The following is a 22,173-nucleotide window of genomic DNA, read 5'->3' as shown; positions in this document are numbered from 1 at the left end:
CCAAGGAGTAAGCGTCTTTTAATTTCATGGCTGCAGTCACCATCTGCAGTGATTTTGGAGCCCAGAAAAATAAAGTGACACTGTTTCCACTGTTTCTCTATTTCCCATACTAACACATATATATGGAATTTAGAAAGATGGTAACGATAACCCCGTATGAGAGACAGCAGAAGTGACACAGATGTATAGAACAGTCTTTTGGACTCTGTGGGAGAGGGCGAGGGCAGGATGATATAGGAGGATGGCATTGAAACATGTAAATTATCATATGTGAAACAAATCACCAGTCTAGGTTTGATGCATGATACAGGGTGCTCAGGGCTGGTGCACTGGGATGACCCAGAGGGATAGGATGGGGAGGAAGGTGGGAGGGGAGTTCAGGATGGGAAACACATGTACACTCATGGTGGATTCAAGTCAATGTATGGCAAAACCAATACAATTTTGTAAAGTAAAATAAATAAATAGAAAAAATAAACACACTTCTGAAAAAAAAAGATTCTTAGAGCTCTTTTGTCTAGCTGTGAAGGTCTCTGAGGCATCATTTTTATTCTTTCTTAGGTTTAAACAAGGGTCCTGTAGCTACACCCTTGATCTGGTTTTTACCCTGAAATTTACTGGTAGTTGCCTGAATTTGACCTTTGTCCTAAGACCATTTCTTTTCTTTTTTATGGTAAAGACTGCTTTATTGGTGGCAGTTAGTACAAGTCAATAAATACTGATCCCCAAGAACCTAGCTATTTATCAGTCCACAGAGAGCTGCATGAAACAGAACCAACTGATTGCTGGAAGGATAAAGTGAATCAATCCTGCTTATTGGGAAATGAAGTCACAACCAGTTGATACATGGCATATGCCATTCCACCAACTGTAAGAATCATGGTGGCTCTATACAGGACCGCATCAGCTATCCCACCCTTCAGATGCACTGGAATTCCATTATCCTCCTGAAACATCTTTTGTTTCTCTGGAACCTTATTTTCAAACTTCCTGTGTGAAGCAGTAATTATGGTCCTCTGGATAATCTGATGAAGAGCCACAGATTCCACAGCATCTTTGTTCAATTACTGTACTAATGGCAACAATTCACTTCTTACTTTCAGAGCTTTTAGCCAGGGGACATTAAGTGAGAAATAGTTTCATCTGCAAACTCAGCAACTCCTGGCTCTTATATATTTATTTGCTCTAAATTGTGCTTGAAAATAACTAAAATAGACTGGAGTGAGAAATGTATATCCAATATCACCATACCATTTTCAGTTCAGTTCAGTTCAGTTCAGTCACTCAGATCAGATCAGATCAGTTGCTCAGTCGTGTCCGACTCTTTGCGACCCCATGAGTCACAGCATGCCAGGCCTCCCTGTCCATCACCAATTCCCGGAGTTCACTGAGACTCACGTCCATCGAGTCAGTGATGCCATCCAGCCATCTCATCCTCTGTCATCCCCTTCTCCTCCTGCCCCCAATCCCTCCCAGCATCAGGGTCTTTCCCAATGAATCAACTCTTTGCATGAGGTGGCCAAAGTACTGGAGTTTCAGCTTTAGCATCATTCCCTCCAAAGAACACCCACAGCTGATCTCCTTCAGAATGGACTGGTTGGATCTCCTTGCAGTCCCAGGGACTCTCAAGAGTCTTCTCCAACACCACACTTCAAAAGCATCAATTCTTTGACGCTCAGCCTTCTTCACAGTCCAATTCTCACATCCATACATGACCACTGGAAAAACCATAGCCTTGACTAGACGAAACTTCGTTGGCAAAGTAATGTCTCTGCTTTTGAATATGCTATCTAGGTTGGTCATAACTTTCCTTCCAAGGAGTAAGCATCTTTTAATTTCATGGCTGCAGTCACCATCTACCATTGTCAGTTCAGTTCAGTTCAGTCACTCAGTCGTGTCCAATTCTTTGAAACCCCATGAATTGCAGCACGCCAGGCCTCCCTGTCCATCACCAACTCCTGGAGTCCACCCAAACCCATGTCCACTGAGTCAGTGATGCCATCCAGCCATCTCATCCTCTGTCATCCCCTTCTCCTCCTGCCCCCAATCCCTCCCAGCATCAGAGTCTTTTCCAGTGAGTCAACTCTTCACATGAGGTGGCCAAAGTACTGGAGCTTCAGCTTTAGCATCATTTCCTCCAAAGAACACCCACAGCTGATCTCCTTCAGAATGGACTGGTTGGATCTCCTTGCAGTCCAAGGGACTCTCAAGAGTCTTCTCCAACACCACACTTCAAAAGCATCAATTCTTCGGCACTCAGCTTTCTTCACAGTCCAACTCTCATATCCATACATGACCACTGGAAAAACCATAGCCCTGACTAGATGGACCTTTGTTGGCAAAGTAATGTCTCTGCTTTTCAATATGCTGCCTAGGTTGTTCAAAACTTTTTTCCAAGAAGTAAGCATCTTTTAATTTCATGGCTGCAGTCACCATCCGCAGTGATTTTGGAGCCCCAAAAAGTAAAGTCTGACACTGTTTCCACTGTTTCCCCATCTATTTCCCATGAAGTGATGGGACCAGATGCCATGATCTTCGTTTTCTGAATGTTGAGCTTTACGTATGTAAATGATAAGTCGCTTTAGTCGAGCCTCACTCTTTGTGACCGTATGGACTATAGCCCCCAGGCTCCTCTGTCCATGAGATTTTCCAGGCAAGAATACCAGAGTTTCTTAGCTAGAACATGGAAACAACCTAGATGTCCATTGACAGATGAATGGATAAAGAAGTTGTGCTACATATACACAATGGAATATTACTCAGCCATAAAAAGGAATGCATTTGAATCAGTTCTGATGAGGTGAATAAACCTAGAAACTATTATACAGAGTGAAGTGAGTCAGAAAGAGAAAGATAAATATCATATTCTAATACACATATACAGAATCTAGAAAAATGGCTCTGAAGAATTTATTTACAGAGCAGCAATGGAGAAACAGACATAGAGAATAGACTTAAGGAGACAGGGATCCCTTAAGGGGAGGAGAGGGTGAGATGTATGGAAAGAGTAACATGAAACTTACATTACCATATGTAAAATAGATAACCAATGGGAATTTGCTGTATGGCTCAGGAAACTCAAACAGGGGCTCTGTATCAACCAAGAGGTGTGGGATGTGGAGGCAGATGGGAGGGAGGTTCAAAAGGGAGGGGACATATGTATACCTATGACCGATTCATGTTGAGGTTTGACAGAAAACAACAAAATTCTGTAAAGTAATTATCCTTCAATTAAAAAAAAAATTTTTTTAAGTCAGTTGTGCTCTTAAATATCAGCAAGGAATAATTGGATTTTGATATTAAAACCAATACCATTAACTTGGTCCCCCAAAAAGAAGAAATACGTAGATGTAAATCTGAAAAAATATATAAAAGATTTATATCAGGAAAACTACAAAATTCTCATGAAAGAAATCACAGATCTGAATAAATGGCGACTTTCCTGTACAAGGATAGAAAGACATAATACTGTCAAGATGTCAGTTTTTCTCAATGTGATCTGTAAACTCAATACAATCCCAATAAAAATTACAGCAAGTTATTTTGTAAATATTGACAACTGATTTTAAAGTTTATATGGAGTGGTAAAAGACCCAAAATAAACAAAATATTGCAAGAGAAGAACAAAGTCAGAGGACTGATAATACCCAACTTTAAGACTTACTAGAAAGCTACAGTTATCAAGACAGTAGAGTAATTGGTAAAAGAAAAGACAAGTAAATCAGTAGGGCAAAATAGAAAGCCTCGAAATGACCAAAAGAGGAGCAAAGGCAATTCAATGAGAAAGGGTAATCTTTTCAACAAATGGTCCTGGAACAATTGAATATCAACATGCAAAAAATAAATAAATGTAGGTACAAACTGTACATTTTTCACAAAAGTTTACTTAAAATGGATCATAGATATAAATACAAAATGTAAAATTACAGAACTCTTAGAAGATAACATAGGATAAAATTCAGATGACTTTAGATTTGTTAATGACTTTTTAAATACAACATCAAAAGCATGGTTGATGAAAAAAATAATTGACAAACATGACTTCATTAAAATTAAAACTTGACTGTATGAAAGACACTAAGAGAATGAAAACAAGTACTAGACTGGTAGGAAATCTCTGCAAAACACCTGATAAAGAACTAGTATTCAAAATATACAAGAACTCTTAAATCTCAATGATAAGAAAACAAATAACCAAATTAAAATATGAGCAAAAGATATGAACAGACACTTCACCAAAGATATACAGATGGCAAGTGAATACACACAAAAAAATTCAGATCATATATCACCATGGAATTGCAAATTAACTAATAAGATACCATTAATATTCCGGAGAAGGCAATGGCAACCCACGCCAGTATTCTTGCCTGGAGAATCCCAGGGACGAGGGAGCCTGGTGGGCTGCTGTTTAAGGGGTTGCACAGAGTCAGACACGACTGAAGCGACTTAGCAGCAGCATACATATATTCAGTTCAGTTCAGTTCAGTCACTCAGTCGTGTCCGACTCTTAGTGACCCAATGGACTGCAGCACACTAGGCTTCCCTGTCCATCACCAACTCCTGGAGCTTACTCAAACTCATGTCCACTGAGTCGGTGATGCCATCCAACCATCTTATCCTCTGTCATCCCCTTTTCCTCTTGCCTTCAATCATTCCCAGCATCAGGGTCTTTTTAAATGAGTCAGTTCTTCACATCAGGTGGCCAAAGTATTGCAGCACTGCTGATGCACTTCAGCATCAGTCCTTCCAATGAATATTCAGGACTAATTTCCTTCAGGATTGACTGGTTGGATCTCCTTGCAGTCCCAGGGACTCTCAAGAGTCTTCTCCAACACCATAGTCCAAAAAAAATCAATTCTTCGGCGCTCAGTTTTCTTGATAGTCTAACTCTCACATCCATACATGACTACTGGAAAAACCATAGCCTTGACTAGACGAACATTTGTTGGCAAAGTAATGTCTCTGCTTTTCAATATGCTGTCTAGGTTGGTCATAGCTTTTCTTCCAAGGAGGAAGTGTCTTTTAATTTCATGGCTATAGTCACCATCTGCAGTGATTTTGGAGACCAAAAAAAATAGTCTCTCACTGTTTCCATTTTTTACCCATCTATTTGCCATGAAGTGATGGGACCAGATGCCAACTGACTAAAATCCAAAACACAGCTCCAAGTGAGTGTGTGTGTGTGCTCAGCTGCATTGCTGCTGCTGCTGCTGCTAAGTCACTTCAGTTGTGTCCGACTCTGTGCGACCCCAGAGATGGCAGCCCACCAGGCTCCCCCGTCCCTGGGATTCTCCAGGCAAGAACACTGGAGTGGGTCACCATTTCCTTCTCCAATGCATGAAAGTGAAAAGTGAAAGTGAAGTCGTTCAGTTGTGTCCAACTCTTCGAGACCCCATGAACTACAGCCCACCAGGCTCCTCCATCCTTGGGATTTACCAGGCCCAGAGTACTGGAGTGGGGTGCCATTGCCTTCTCCAGCTCAACTGCACAGTCGTGTCCAACTCTTTGCAACCCCATAGCCTATAGCCTGCCAGGCTCTTGTGTCTCTGGGGTTTTCCAGGCAAGAATATTGGAGTGGGCTGCTATTTCCTCCTCTAGGGGATCTTGCCAACCCAGTGATTGAACCGGCATCTCCTGCACTGGCAGGCAGTTTCTTTACCACTGAGCCACCTCAGAGTCTGTGGAGCAACAGGAATTCTCATTCATTGCTGGGAGGAATGCAAAACTGTACAGTCATAGTGGAAGACCACATGACAGTTTCTTATGAAACTAAACATATTCTTAACATACAATTCAGTAATCATGCTCCTTAGTATTTATACAAATGAGTTGAAAACTCACATCTACACAAAAACCTAAACATGTAGGTTTACAGCGGCTTTATTCATAATTGCGACAACCTGAAGCAGTTAGGATATTGTTCAACAGTGAATGGATAAACAAACTCTGGTACATGCATATAACATAATATTATTCAGTAATAAAAAGAAATGAACTTTTAAGCCATGAAAATACATGGAGGATACTGAAATGCATATTGCTAAGTGAAAGATGCCAATCTCAAAAGACTATATACCATATGATTTCAAATGTATGACGCTGTGGAAAAGACAAAGCTGTAGAGACAGTAAAAAGCTCAGTGGTTGGCAGGGTTTGGGAGGGAGGGATGAATAAGTGGAATGCAGAGAATCTTTAATGCAGTGAAACTACCCTGCATGATACTGTAATGGTGAATTCATGTCATTATATATGGGTCAAACCCCACTGAAAACACAACACAGAGTGAACCCTAAGTAATTTACAGACTTTAGTTAATATTATGTAAGTACTGGCACATAAACTGTAACAAATTCATTATTTTCTGCTCAATTTTTCTATAAACCTAAAACTGCTCTAAAAATAAAGACTATTGACTTTAAGTGCAGGGAGAGCAATATATCATGTCCTTAGATGGGAGGTCTTGAACATAAAGCAATTCTCCCTAATTTGATCTATATAGCAAGGGTTACTACAGACAAAATCCCCCCCTTTTTTTTTTTCATGAAACTTGGTAAGTTTCTACTAAAATTCCTATGTTAGTATAGAGAGCCAAAATAACCAACATGATTTTGAAAGAAAGAATCAAATAAGGCTTATCTAACACTAACTGTGAGGCAGCAGTAATTCTGATAGTGTGCCATCTACATGTAAGTGGACTAATGAAAGAGAATAAATTAAAAGGTTGATGTGGACATATAGATATTTTATTTGTGACAGAGAAATTGCTGGAATAAGGATAGATAAACAGCATTTAAAAAATATATAGTTTTGGTCTGTGTACAACACCACACAAAAAGGTAAAGTTTAGATGCACTAAATACCTAAATGGGAAAAATATAGCTATTACAAAAAGCTATAGAAGGCTTTCTTTATGTCATAAACATACTGTATCAGTCAGAGTTTCAGTCATATAGGCACACATGGTTTGTGATTTGTCATGTGAATTTGACTTTATGTGACTGTGGAAGCTGGTTACCCAGTTTCCGTGAGCCTGCTGCGTCTTCCCGTGTGATGCTGGAGCTTTAAGTCCGTGGGGCAGAAAGTTGGGAAGGCAAGATAAGCATGAAGCGAGAAACATATAGGTATCCTATAGAAACTGGGGCTCTTCCTCATGGAGCTTATAAAACACACACATCCAGCCCAGGCGTTAGAGCAACTAAAGAAAGATTCAGGAAAAGGCAGAGCAGTTACAGCCTGACTGCTGCTTCATGCCAATTAGGCGATCTTTCAGATATGCAATAAAAGTGTCTGAGCTACAAAATCCCTGTTGCTTCACTTCAGTCTCCAAATCTCTCACAAGAATCTCTTTATGTGGCCTGCCTTAACTGAAAACACAGAAGGAAAATCTGAGAAATGCACCTCAGCCTGCTGAAACTGATATATTATAATGCCACCAGTTAGGAAAGGATTTATTATGATCACCCCAAAAAGGGGTACATACCATAGAAGAAAAGACAAATCAACATTAAAACGATAAGCTTCTACATGTCAAAAGGTGTGATAAAGTTAAAAGATAAATTTCATAATATTAAAAGAAATTTGAAATTTTGTAATCACAAAAATATTCATACCTTAATATTTTAGAAGTTTCTTCAAATCAATAAGAAAAAGCCAAGCCACCCAACAGATGGATAGACAATTCAGAGAAGGAAAATCTGTAATGGACAAGAAAAACATGATCAACCTTACTAGTATACCAGAAAACAAAAATTAAATAACAATACCCTCCAGCCTGGCAAAAAAACAAACAAACAGTAAACCTGAAAACAAGCATTAGTGATAGATTGCTGTTAAAGGGTGTGATGGTACAGCCACTCTGAAAAAGCAAATTTCAGTTTATGTGAAGTTGCATATACTATAGAACACAGCAATTTTTCACTGGGTTCCTGGCACAGAGTTCCTAAAACTTTTGCAATTTCCAAGATGACAAGAATACTAGGAGCATCTCTTGTCCTAATATGTGTGGCACAGATGGTAAAGAATCTGCCTGCAATGTAGGAGACCGGGTTCAATCCCTGGGTTGGGAAGACCCCCTAGAGAAGGGAATGGCTACTCACTCCAGTACTTTTGCCTGGAGAATCCTACGGACAGAGGAGCCCAGCAGGCTACAGTCCATGGAGTCTCAAAGAGTCTCACACCACTGAGCAACTAAGTTTCCCTGACACAGGGATCCTAAAAACCTTGTAAATCTCTGATAAGAGCACTAGGAGCATCTTTTGTTTAATGAGTTGACTCTAGATGGGCTCCTGGATGACTCCTGGATAGGGCTGGTCACAAGAAAGATCAAGTCAAGATAAGATGTTAAGAATTTTTAGCTCTCCCCTCAATCCTCTAGAAAGTGGAGAGTGACTGGAAATGGAGTTTATGACTGATCATATGTATGTGAGGAAGCCTCCATAAAATCCCAGTATTTCTGGGGACAGGGAGTTTCCTGACTAGCAAACATACACATTCAGTTCAGTTCATTTTAGTCATTTAGTCGTGTCTGACTCTTTTGTGACTCCATGGACTGCAGCAACCAGGCTTCCCTGTTCATCACTAACTCTTGGAGCTTACTCAAACTCATGTCCATCAAGTCAGTAATGTCATCCAATCATCTCATCCTCTGTCGTCCCCTTTCCCTCCCACCTTCAATCTTTCCCAGAATCCAGGTCTTTTCAAATGAGTCAGTTCTTCCCATCAGGTGGCCAAAGGATTGCAGTTTCAGCTTCAGCATCAGTCCTTCCAATGAATATTCAGGACTAATTTCCTTTAGGATGGACTGGTTGGATCTCCTTGCAGTCCAAGGGACTCTCAAGAGTCTTCTCCAACACCACAGTTCAAAGTCATCAGTTCTTCGGCACTCTGCTTTCTTTATAGTCCAACTCTCACATCCATACATGACTACTGGAAAAACCACAGCCTTGAAGAGATGGACCTTTGTTGGCAAAGTAATGTCTCTGCTCTTTAACATGCTGTCTAGGTTGGTCATAAGTTTTCTTTCAAGGAGCAAGCATCTTTTAATTTCTTGGCTGCAGTTACCATCTGCAGTGATTTTTGAGCCCCCAAAAATAAAGTCTGACACTGTTTCCATTGTTTACCCATCTATTTGCCATGAAGTGATGGGACCAAATGCCATGATCTTAGTTTTTTGAATGTTGAGTTTTAAGCCAACTTTTTCACTCTCCTCTTTCACTTTCATCAAGAAGCTCTTTAGTTCTTCTTCACTTTCTGCCCATAAGTGTGGTGTCATCTGCATATCTGAGCTTACTGATATTTCTCCTGGCAATCTTGATTCCAGCTTGTGCTTCATCCAGTCCAGCATTTCTCATGTTGTACTCTGTATATAAGTTAACTAAGTAAGGCAACAATATACAGCCTTGAAGTACTCCTTTTCCTATTTGAAACCAGTCTGTTGTTCCATGTCCAGTTCTAACTGTTGCTTCTTGACCTGCATACAGATTTCTCAGGAGGCAGGTCAGGTGGTCTAGTATTCCCATTTCTTTAACAGTTTTCCAGTTTGTTGTGATCCACATAGTCAAAGGCTTTGGCATCGTCAATAAAGCAGAAGTAGATGTTTATCTGGAACTCTCTTGCTTTTTTGATGATCCAAAGCATGTTGGCAATAAGATCTCTGGTTCCTCTGCCTTTTCTAAACCCAGCTTGAACATATGGAAGTTCACAGTTCATGTACTGTTGAAGCCTGGCTTGGAGAATTTTGAACATTACTAGTGTGTGAGAAGGCAATGGCACCCCACTCCAGTACTCTTGCCTGGAAAATCCCATGGACGGAAGGGCCTGGTGGGCTGCAGTCCATGGGGTAGCAAAGAGTCAGACACAACTGAGCAACTTCACTTTCACTTTTCACTTTCATGCATTGGAGAAGGAAATGGCAACCCACTCCAGTGTTCTTGCCTGGAGAATCCCAGGGACAGGGGAGCCTGGTGGGCTGCTGTCTATGGGGTCGCAAAGAGTCAGACACGACTGAAGTGATTTAGCAGCAGCAGCAGCAGTGTATGAGATGAGTGCAATTGTGCAGTAGTTTGAGCATTCTTTGGGGTTGCTTTTCTTTGGGATTGGAATGAACACTGACCTTTTCCAGCCCTGTGGCCACTGCTGAGTTTTCCAAATTTGCTGACATATTGAGTGCAGCACTTTCACAGCATTAGGATTTGAAATAGCTCAACTGGAATTCCACCACCTCCACTAGCTTTGTTTGTAGTGATGCTTCCTAAGGCCCACTTGACTTCACATTCCAGGATGTCTGGTTCTAGGTGAGTGATCATACCTTCATGGTTATCTGGGTCATGATCTTTTTTGTATAGTTCTTCTGTGTACACACTGGGCTGGTTCATCTGCTTCCTTTATCATATCCTTTAGTAATCTGGTAAATGTGTCTCCCTGAGTTCTGTGAGCTACTCTAGCAAATTAACGGGACCTAAGGAGGGGATCATTGGATCCTCTAATCTATACCAGTCAGGTCAGAAACAGGTGATCTGAAGGAGCTGGGATAGACAGTGCAACAGTTAAGTTACACTATAGGAAACAGTGGAAAGAGTATCAGGCTTTATCTTTTGGGGCTCCAAAATCACTGCAGATGGTAATTGCAGCCATGAAATTAAAAGACATTTACTCCTTGGAAGGAAAGTTATGACCAACCTAGATAGCATATTGAAAAGCAGAAGAATTACTTTGCCAACAAAGGTCCGTCTAGTCAAGGCTATGGTTTTTCCAGTGGTCATGTATGGATGTGTGAATTGGACTGTGAAGAAAGCTGAGTGCCAAAGAATTGATGCTTTTGAACTGTGGTGTTGGAGAAGACTCTTGAGAGTCCCTTGGACTGCAAGGAGATCCAATCAGTCCATTCTAAAGGAGATCAGTCTTGGGTGTTCTTTGGAGGGACTGATGCTGAAGCTGAAACTCCAATACTTTGGCCACCTCATGAGAAAAGTTGACTCATTGGAAAAGACCCTGATGCTGCGAGGGTTTAGGGGCAGGAGGAGAAGGGGATGACAGAGGATGAGATGGCTGGCTGGCATCACTGACTCGATGGACATGAGTTTGAGTGAACTCCGGGAGTTGGTGATGGACAGGCAGGCCTGGTGTGCTGTGATTCATGGGGTCGCAAAGAGTCAGAAATGACTAGAGAAAGCCTTTGACAAAATTCAACATCCATTTATGATAAAAACTCTCCAGAAAGCAGGAATAGAAGGAACATACCTCAACATAATAAAAGCTATATATGACAAACCCACAGCAAACATTATTCTCAATGGTGAAAAATTGAAAGCATTTCCTCTAAAGTCAGGAACAAGACAAGGGTGCCCACTTTCACCATTACTATTCAACATAGTTTTGGAAGTTCTGGCCACAGCAATCAGAGCAGAAAAAGAAATAAAAGGAATCCAAATTGGAAAAGAAGAAGTAAAACTCTCACTGTTTGCAGATGACATGATCCTCTACATAGAAAACCCTAAAGACTCCACCAGAAAATTACTAGAACTAATCAATGAATATAGTAAAGTTGCAGGGTATAAAATCAACACACAGAAATCCCTTGCATTCCTATACACTAATAATGAGAAAATAGAAGGAGAAATTAAGGCAACAATTCCATTCACCATTGCAATTTTCATTGCAATGAAATTTTATTCTTTTCAGAATAAAATACTTAGGAATATATCTACCTAAAGAAACTAAAGACCTATACATAGAAAACTATAAAACACTGGTGAAAGAAATCAAAGAGACACTAATAGATGGAGAAATATACCATGTTCATGGATTGGAAGAATAAATATAGTGAAAATGAGTATACTACCCAAAGCAATTTATAGATTCAATGCAATCCCTATCAAGCTACCAATGATATTCTTCACAGAGCTAGAACAAATAATTTCACAATTTGTATGGAAATACAAAAAACCTCAAATAGCCAAAGCAATCTTGAGAAAGAAGAGTGGAACTGAAGGAATCAACCTGCCTGACTTTAGGCTCTACTACAAAACCACAGTTATCAAGACAGTATGGTACTGGCACGAAGACAGAAATATAGATCAATGGAACAAAATATAAAGCCCAGAGATAAATCCACGCACATATGGACACCTTATCTTTGACAAAGGAGGCAAGAATATACAATGGATTAAAGACAATCTCTTTAACAAGTGGTGCTGGGAAAACTGGTCAACCACTTGTAAAAGAATGAAACTAGAACGCTTTCTAACACCATACACAAAAATAAACTCAAAATGGATTAAAGATCTAAACGTAAGACCAGAAACTATAAAACTCCTAGAGGAGAACACAGGCAAAACACTCTCTGACATACATCACAGCAGGATCCTCTATGACCCACCTCCCAGAATATTGGAAATAAAAGCAAAAATAAACAAATGGGACCTAATTAAACTTAAAAGCTTCTGCACAACAAAGGAAACTCTAAGCAAGGTGAAAAGACAGCCTTCAGAATGGGAGAAAATAATAGCAAATGAAGCAACTGACAAACAACTAATCTCAAAAATATACAAGCAACTCCTACAGTTCAATTCCAGAAAAATAAATGACCCAATCAAAAAATGGGCCAGAGAGCTAAATAGACATTTCTCCAAAGAAGACATACAGATGGCTAACAAACACATGAAAAGATGCTCAACATCACTCATTATCAGAGAAATGCAAATCAAAACCACTATGAGGTACCATTTCACGCAGTCAGAATGGCTGCGATCCAAAAGTCTACTAGCAATAAATGCTGGAGAGGGTGTGAAGAAAAGGGAACCCTCTTACACTGTTGGTGGGAATGCAAACTAATACAGCCACTATGGAGAACAGTGTGGAGATTCCTAAAAAACTGGAAATAGAACTGCCTTATGATCCAGCAATCCCACTGCTGAGCATACACACTGAGGAAATCAGAATTGAAAGAGACACGTGTACCCCAATGTTCATCGAAGCACTGTTTATAATAGCCAGGACATGGAAGCAACCTAGATGTCCATCAGCAGATGAATGGATAAGAAAGCTATGGTACATATACACAATGGAATACTACTCAGACATTAAAAAGAATATATTTGAATCAGTTCTAATGAGGTGGATGAAACTGGAGCCTATTATACAGAGTGAAGTAAGCCAGAAGAAAAACACCAATATAGTATACTAACGCATATATATGGAATTTAGAAAGATGGTAACAATAACCCTGTATACGAGACAGCAAAAGAGACACTGATGTACAGAACAGTCTTTTGGACTCTGTGTGAGAGGGAGAGGGTGGGATTATTTGGGAGAATAGCATTGAAACATGTATAATATCATATATGAAACGAATCGCCAGTGCAGGTTTGATGCACGATACTGGATGCTTGGGGCTGGTGCACTGGGGTGACCCAGAGGGATGGTATGAGGAGGGAGGAGGGAAGAGGGTTCAGGATGGGGAACACATGTATACCTGTGGTGGATTCATTTTGATATATGGCAAAACCAATACAATATTGTAAAGTTAAAATGTAAAATAAAAATAATAATAAAAAAAAAAGAGTCGGACACGACTGAGCGACTGAACCGAACTGAACTGATAAGACATCTTTGATAGCTCAGTTAGTAAAGAAACCATCTGCAGTGCTGGAGACCCTGGTTCGATTCCTGGGTTGGGAAGATCCGCTGGAGAAGGGATAGACTCACTCCAGTATTCTTGGGCTTCTTTTGTAGCTCAGCTGGTAAAGAATCTGCTTGCAATACAGGAGGCCTGGGTTCAATCCCTGTGTTAGGAAGATCCCATGGAGAAGGGAACAGCTACCCACTCCAGTATTCTGGCCTGGAGAATTCCATGGACTCTATGGGGTTGTAAAGAGTTGGACACAACTGAGCGACTTTTCACTTATACAGCTGGTGCCACAGAAAGCTGTTTATTGTGGAAGGAAAACTTCCACACATTTAATGACCATAAATGGAAAAAGTAAGGTGTTCTGTGTAAAAGTAAAGAAACACACAAGGAAGAACACTCAAGAGGGAAGAACTGGGTTTTTCTCCACAGAGGAAGGAAAACACTGAGGCTTTTCCTTAGACATAGAAAACACGGAGACATTAAAATGGGTGTTTATTGGAATACTTTTGACAACAAAAAAGTGATATCAACCTAATAGTCCATCATTTGGGGACAGAAAATATACTGTTTATTCATACAATGGAGTACTATTGTTAAACTAATTAAACAAAGTGGCCATTAGAGTGAGCTGCCTTCAGTGCCTTAGCAGCCTACTTAAGCAAACCAAGACCTAAGCCTGAAATGCCTCAAGGTGATGTCAACTAAAAATTAGAACTTGCTGTCTACCTCTACAAGGATTAAGTCACAATTGCTGAAGCTGCTGACCTTCAACACACCCTGAAAGAAGTTCAAGGTGGAGATCAGGAATGAGGCATTCCATGCTCTAGGAAAAACTGGCAGAACAGGCCTTCAGACAGATATTTTCAGGAGAAGATTTTATGAGCCCAATTCCTGCATCTTCTTCTATCTAGAAAAGCATTAAAAATCATTACTGATGATGCCTACTTCTCATGACTGAGCAACAAGCTTCTGCCAAAATGAGTGCTTAATTGCACATATGCCTCCTTCACTAATATCATGTATAATACTGACCTCTCCCCTACATCTTTGGAGCCGTTTCTCAGAGCTATCTGAAATGCCATCTCCTGGGCTACAGTCCTCATTTTTGTCCCAAATAAAACAAACTCACAAATCTCACATTATGCATTTTATTTTTTCAGTCAACAGTTAAGAAATTGGAACCTAAGGACAACCAATCACAGACAACTAAGCTTTCCCAAATAAGGCAACCACTTAAGCAGCAGCCAATCAAATAATAGCTTTGCTTTGTTTCCACCTCTTCCTTATAAAGGTCTTTCCTTAGCTCCTGTTGATGGAGTGCTCCTAATCACTTCTGGTTTGGTGCTGCCCAATTCAAATCAATTTTTGCTCAAATAAACTCTTACATTTTTTAATATGCCCCAGTTTAATCTCTTAACACTATATAGCAATAAAAATAAATTAATTACATATATTGTATCACTTCCCAGGTGGCAATAGTAGTAAAGAATCCGCCTGCCAATACAGGAGATGTGAGACATGGGTCTGATCCCTGGGTCAGAAAGATCCCCGAGAGAAGGGCATGGCAATCCTCTCCAGTATTCCTCCCTGGAGAATCCCATGGAGAGAGGAGCCTGGCAGGCTAGTGTCCATGGGGTCATAAAAAGTCAGACACAACCAAGGCAACTTAGCACTGTATTACTAGGGATAAATTTCAAAAGTAATATTTATTAGGGCAGTTTCCAAAAGATGCATAGAGCAGGATAAACTGTGGAAAATTCTGAAAGAGATGGGAATACCAGACCACCTGACCTGCCTCTTGAGAAATCTGTATGCAGGTCAGGAAACAACTGTTAGAACTGGACATTGAACAAGAGACTGATTTCAAATAGATAAAGGAGTGCATCAAGGCTGTATATTGTCACCCTGCTTATTTAACTTATATGCAAAGTACATCATGGGAAATGCTGACTGGATGAAGCACAAGCTGGAATCAAGATTGCCAGGAGAAATATCAGTAACCTCAAATATGCAGATGACACGACAGGCAGAAAGTGAAGAACGAGACAGCCTCTTGGTAAAAGTGAAAGAGGAGAGTAAAAATGTTGGCCTGAAGCTCAACATTCAGAAAACTAAGATAATGGCATCTGGTCCCATCACTTCATGGCAAATAGATGGGGAAACAATGGAAACAGTGACAGACTTTATTTTTGGGGGCTCCAAAATCACTGCAGATGGTGACTGCAGCCATGAAATTAAGACGCTTACTCCTTGGAAGGAAAGCTATGACCAACCTAGACAGCATATTGAAGAGCAGAGACATTACTTTGCCAACAAAGGTCCATCTCTTTAAGGCTGTGGTTTTTCCAGTAGTCACATATGGATATGAGAGTTGGACTATAAAGAAAGCTGATGCCAAAGAACTGATGACTTTGAACTGTGGTGTTGGAGAAGACTTGAGAGTCCCTTGGACTGCAAGGTGATCAACCAGTCCATCCTAAAGGAGATCCATCCTGAGTGTTCATTGGAAGGACTGATGTTGAAGCTAAAACTCCAACACTTTGGCCATCTGATGTGAAGAGCTGACTCATTTGAAAAGACCCTGATCCTGGGCAAGATTAAAGGTGGGAGGACAAGGGGACAGCAGAGGATGAGATGGTTAGATGGCATCACCGACTCAATGGAGATGAGTTTGAATAAACTTCCGGAGTTGGTGGTAGACAGGGATGCCTGGTGTGGTGTGGTCCATGGGGTCGCCAGGAGTCGGACAGGACTGAGTAACTGAACTGAACTGACTGAGCAGGATAATGTAAATTCTGCACAAATATAATAGCATATGGTGTGTGTGTGTGTTAATACACATGCATGTGTGTGTGTGTGTGTGTGTGTGTGTGTGCCTCTGAGCTCATACACACTCAGGCATAGTATAGGCATTTATGTACATGTATTCTACATATATACATATGTAGGGAAAATATGCATAGAAATGATCAATGTCAACCTGAGAATACTATCATAGTTTCCTCTGGTGCAAGAAAGAAAAGGTAATGCTAGAAGAGTTGAACTTTAATTCAGTAATATTTATCTATTCTTCTGAGGATCTGGCAATATTTCTAAATCTATAATCTGTGAAGGGTGCATGGATGCCTATTATGTTACTTTCTGAACTTCTACGTGCTTATAATATTTCATAATTCAAAGCAAAACATTTTAAGAAAAAAAAAATAAAGGCACATAAAAAATTTCACACTTTTGGTCGCATGTGTAGGGACTCCACTTAATAGCTAAGACCTTAAAAGTAACTATGAGACCAAACAAATAATTTCTAATAACATGCAATATACTTTATGTTCAGCCTTTTTATATATCTTAAACGATACACAAGAAACTGGTAATCACCAGTTGCTTTGTTAAGAAAAACAGTGAAATGAACCAGTAAGCAGGTGTGGGAGACTTTTCATTGTGTTCCATTTTGTAATGCTTTCTTTTTTTTTCCCATTTGAACTTTTCCAAACTATGTAATTTCACATGTGTAACACACATGAAATAAAGAAAATTAAATATTTTCCTTCATAGTGCCTTTCTTCTTTTTACATGTAAATCCTCTGGGAGAAGTAACAATGAGTCCATGATATTCTAGGGTAAATTAGTTTACAGATGACTTTCTTCCATAACAGACGATCAAATGTCTACCACAAATACCATTATTTACTACTCCATTGTTACACTCTTTCCTGCTGAACCTAAAGACTTCTCAGAGAATGCTCCAGGCATTGCCAACTGACCAATGACTGCACTCCAATTGATACTTGCCATATTTACTTGATGCTTACTTTGTTCTATAATATTAATACATTTATACAAGAACTGTACAAGAATTTTGGGTCTTCAGTAGAAAACTATGCTTCCCAAGTGACTCAGTGGTAATGAATCTACCTGCCAAACAGGAGACAAGGGTTCTACCCCTGGGTCAGGAATATCCCCTGGAGAAGAAAATAGCAACCCATTCCAGTATTCTTGCCTGGGAAATCCAGGGACAGCGGAGCCTGGCGGGCTACAGTTCATGGGGTCACAAAAAATATTGGACACAATTTAGCAACTAAACAACAAGAAAACTATGCATCGTCTAAAAGAAACCATTTCAGGTTATCTGACTTTAGTCCTCATCGTCCTTGATTATTTTACAACTCTGTAAAATGTACATAACTGATAAAGATGCAAATTCTGTCCTGTTAGATTTCATGGACTTCCCAACTCTGGGGAAAAAAGAAACCAGCTTTGCCTTGACTTGCCTGTTTGTTCCAATAAATTTATGTAAATCCTTCTGTTTTACAGATTCTCTTTTGACCAGTTATAACATCTGCCTGGTTCCCTCACTGAATGTGTTAAATAAAGTCTTTAACACATGTTCATTTTTATATCATGTAGAAGAGTCATGATCTTACTTTTTTTTTAATTATCTTTTAGAACTCAGTAGGGTAAAAAAAATGAAAGGGGATATGTCAAAAGAGCAGAAGAGACATCCCCCTTAGGACAAACTTCATTTACTGTAATAGTTTGCTCAACAGGAAGATTTCCTGCCCTGCTATTCAAAGAAATATTCTAGCAGTGTAGAAACCTCAAATGTCTGAATTCAAGGGGTTTTTTTCTTAAAATATATCAACATGAATGAAGGGGTGATAGCTGAGCAACAATATGGAGAACAATCAAAACTGGAATTCAACAGCTCTTTTCTTACCCACAGAGGCACTGCCTAGAGCCTAGTTCATCCAAATACTAGTGAGCCACCAGGGAAGCCATAAAATTCACAGGCACAACCTAAAAGCATGTTTTCTTTAAGATTTCTAAAATCTTAAAATCGTTTGTTTTCTTTTAAGATTTCTGAAACATTGGCTTATTTCCAGCAGGTTTCTTCCAGATCAACTATAGTAATGAAGCTTTAACTCCGTTTACAAGATGCTAGGTGCAGAGTGAGAATATCAACTTTCCAACTGGCAAATTTATGTATGCCATCAACTACCTTTCGTCCCTGCACTCCCACCCAAGCTGCCTCCATACCCCAATTCATGAGCCTTGTTTCTATACGAAGGGATGAAGAAAGGCACACGGTGTTTATCTGGTTTTATACCAGTATGGCAATATGACAAAGAACTCCCATTTCTACAAACAACATTAACTAAGCTACACTGTTACTTAACACTGACTTAGCTGCTTAGGAGAGCAAAAGATATCTCAAATAATTAAAATATATACATATATATATCAGATCAGATCAGATCAGTCACAGCCGTGTCCGACTCTTTGCGACCCCATGAATCGCATCACGCCAGGCCTCCCTGTCCATCACCGTCTCCCAGAGTTCACTCAAACTCACATCCATCAAGTCGGTGATGCCATCCAGCCATCTCATCCTCTGTCGTCCCCTTTTCCTCCTGCCCCAATCTCTCCCAGCATCAGAGTCTTTTCCAATGAGTCAACTCTTCGCATGAGGTGGCCAAAGTACTGGAGTTTCAGTTTTAGCATCATTCCTTCCAAAGAAATCCCAGGGCTGATCTCCTTCAGAATGGACTGGTATATACACACACACACACACACACACACACACACACACACACACACACACATATATATATATATATGAACAATCCTAGTCCCTAGTTTCCAGTTTCCCTAGTGACTCAGTTGTGTCCAACTCTTTGCAACCCCATGGACTGTACACTACAGTGGGTAGCCATTGCCTTCTCCAAGGGTTCTTCCCAACCCAGGGATTGAACCCAGGTCTCCCGCACTGCAGGTGGACTCTTTACCAGCTGAGCCACAAGGAAGGAGATATCTAATTAAAGCTTTTGAGACTGTTCCACACCCCCATACCAAACCTGCTTCCTAGAGTTACTTTTAACTGCAGAGCTTTCACAGTGTATAGAAAAGAGAAAGGAAGAGAAGATTTATAAGTACACAGCCACAAAGGTCTGAGCTCATCCTCAGTGTCTCCTGGGCACACTCTTGGCGAGTGCCTGGGCTAATTAAGGTGATTGTGGAGGTCATAATCACTATGAACTTCCTGGGAAGTTCATGTGAATATTTGAATATCAATGCATGTAATATATGCGGAATGAATTTTCAGAAGCCAGACTACATTGTTTACCTAGCATTGGAAATCTCATTGCCTAGCCTGTGTGTGTACACTTCTGAATACAGGAACAAAATGAGCCAGTTAAGACCATGTTTAATGGGATCCTAAAAGCAAGTTTTCAATGTGGAGCACCACCAGAAAGGTAGCAATTTCGCTTTTGGTAAAAATGATACAGTTTTTCCTCAGGATTCTCTTCTTCTCTCCCTTTTTCAGCTATCCATTCTCAAGGATCCTTTGGTTGTTGCTGAAGTTATTTATTGCTCATTTTAGAACTAAACAAAATTCACTCGGAACCAGGAGTGTTGGATGATTTCATATTTTATTACCTTCACATTTTATATACGAAAATTGACCAAGAGAAGGTACATCGCTGGTTGACCCAAAGTCACAAACGACAGGGTTGAAGTTTGAACTCACATATCTTGACTTGGTTTTGTCTGTCAGATCTGTGAAGAAATTCTGTGGAAATTTCTTTAGTATTTTCCATGTAAAAAGTATTTGTATTTGGAGAATTTCATCTATTGCAGTTAGTCATCTTTTCATGCCTATGCACAGGCAGCTAGGTATTGGTCCAAAATATAATCTCAAATTTATATACTAATTTCCATTTCCATTACTAAAATGAAATCATCTCATTTGAACTACTGCAACAGATTGCTAACTAGTCTCTCCCTATTTCTACTCTTCTCTACATTTTTTTTCCATAACATAAATCAGATTATGTGATACTACTGTTAAATTTTTTCAATGATTTCCCATGGTATTGTGAATAAAATTCAAATTCCTGGCCATGATCAATATGACTTGGTTCCTATCCTTTTCTCCAATGTTGCATCCTATTTTGTACTACTCTCCCACTAACTATTTATATTGCAGTTACAATGACCTTCTTTCAATTCAGCAAATATATCAAATCAATTCTGTCTCAGAGTCTTTCATTAGCTATTTCAGTTTCTAGCCAATTCAAGTTTTAGCTCAACTGTTATTTCCTCAGGGAAGCCTTCCTCTCTATCAACATCTCTTATTTTAGTTTCTTTATAATGTTTATTACTATGAAATCTCATTCATTTGTTGCTTATTTCCTGTCCTCCCCTTTAGAAGTCTGTCATCTCTTATTCACCATTGTACCCCCTGTTTACAAAAAAATTCAATAAATATTTGATAAATATATGGATGTGTGAATGAGTGAATGAAGTTGCCAAGGTCCAATTGCTAACATATCACAAATAGTTATTATGTGTTGGTGGGGGAGGGACAACAAGGAAGAAATTTTTGTTCTTAACAAAAATGACTTGTTGGAACCCTTCGAGAATATATTTATGCAAAAAATTTAATCAAGCTATTCCCTGAAGCTCACCCATGACTCCCCACATGGCCATGGGACCGAGTTTAGAACCTCCTTTTTAGTATATGGTCCTAATGTATTATCTTGGCTTATACTAATCTGAATAATTTTGCTTTTTAGTTTTCCCTCCCCCTCTTCCATCCTTGTAATCTAAGCTCAAACCATACCAGATTATCTTCAGTTATAGACTCTTTCTAGAATTTCACTTGCTTGTAGACTTTTCTCCTCTGTCTACCTGGAATCCTCTCCAGACTCCCAACCCCAATTTTCATCTACTTAGACATCATTTCCTCTGGGATATCCTCTCTGATAATTAGGTATAAGTTTAGACCCATAAAAGAGATTCACAGTTTATTCTGTTTCTCCTATAAAAACACTTCCACAAAGTACTGTGATTGTCAGTTTACATTATGCACACTCAAAAGGTCAAGGAACATATCTGTTTTCAAGATTTTGGATCATTTTCACTATCATTATTCAGAATTCTTTGTCAGGTAGATTCCCTATCTCTTCCTCTTTTGTTTGGTTTGGTGGGCATTTATCCTGTTTCTTTACCTGCTGGATATTCCTCTGTCTCTTCATCTTGTTTATATTGCTGTGTTTGGGGTGGCCTTTCTGTATTCTGGCAGTTTGTGGAATTCTCTTTATTGTAGAGTTTCCTCACTGTGGGTGGGGGTTGTATGGGTGGCTTGTCAAGGTTTCCTGGTTAGGGAAACTTGTATTGGTGTTCTAGTGGGTGGAGCTAGATTTCTTCTCTCTGGAGTGCAATTAAGTATCCAGTAATGAGTTACGCGGAGAAGGCAATGGCACCCCACTCCAGTACTCTTGCTTGAAAAATCCCATGGATGGAGGAGCCTGTTAGGCTGCAGTCCATGGGGTCGCTAAGAGTTGGATATGACTGAGTGACTTCCCTTTCCCTTTTCACTTTCATGCATTGAAGAAGGAAATGGCAACCCACTCCAGTGTTCTTGCCTGGAGAATCCCAGGGATGGGGGAGCCTGTTGGGCTGCCATCTATGGGGTCACACAAAGTCGGACATGATTGAAATGACTTAGCAGCAGCAGCAATGAGTTACGAGATGTCAGT

General features: G+C 39.9%; 1 protein-coding gene across 1 annotated transcript; it reads right to left on the bottom strand.

Moving 5' to 3' along the window:
• Positions 1-780: 780 nt before the first annotated feature.
• LOC133245044 (cytochrome c oxidase subunit 7A2, mitochondrial-like) lies at positions 781-21,121 on the bottom strand. The gene is made up of 3 exons (XM_061412967.1): positions 21,100-21,121; positions 20,069-20,188; positions 781-1,054 (listed from the first exon to the last, which is right to left on the bottom strand). Exons 1-3 carry the CDS (start codon positions 21,119-21,121, stop codon positions 804-806), a joined length of 393 nt encoding a protein of 130 aa, XP_061268951.1. The 3' UTR covers positions 781-803.
• Between the last annotated feature and the right edge of the window lie 1,052 nt (positions 21,122-22,173).

The sequence above is a fragment of the Bos javanicus genome, chromosome 3, assembly GCF_032452875.1.
Source record: "Bos javanicus breed banteng chromosome 3, ARS-OSU_banteng_1.0, whole genome shotgun sequence".
In the NCBI taxonomy this organism is placed as follows: Eukaryota; Metazoa; Chordata; class Mammalia; order Artiodactyla; family Bovidae; genus Bos; species Bos javanicus.
This window is presented reverse-complemented; position numbering and strand designations above follow the sequence as displayed.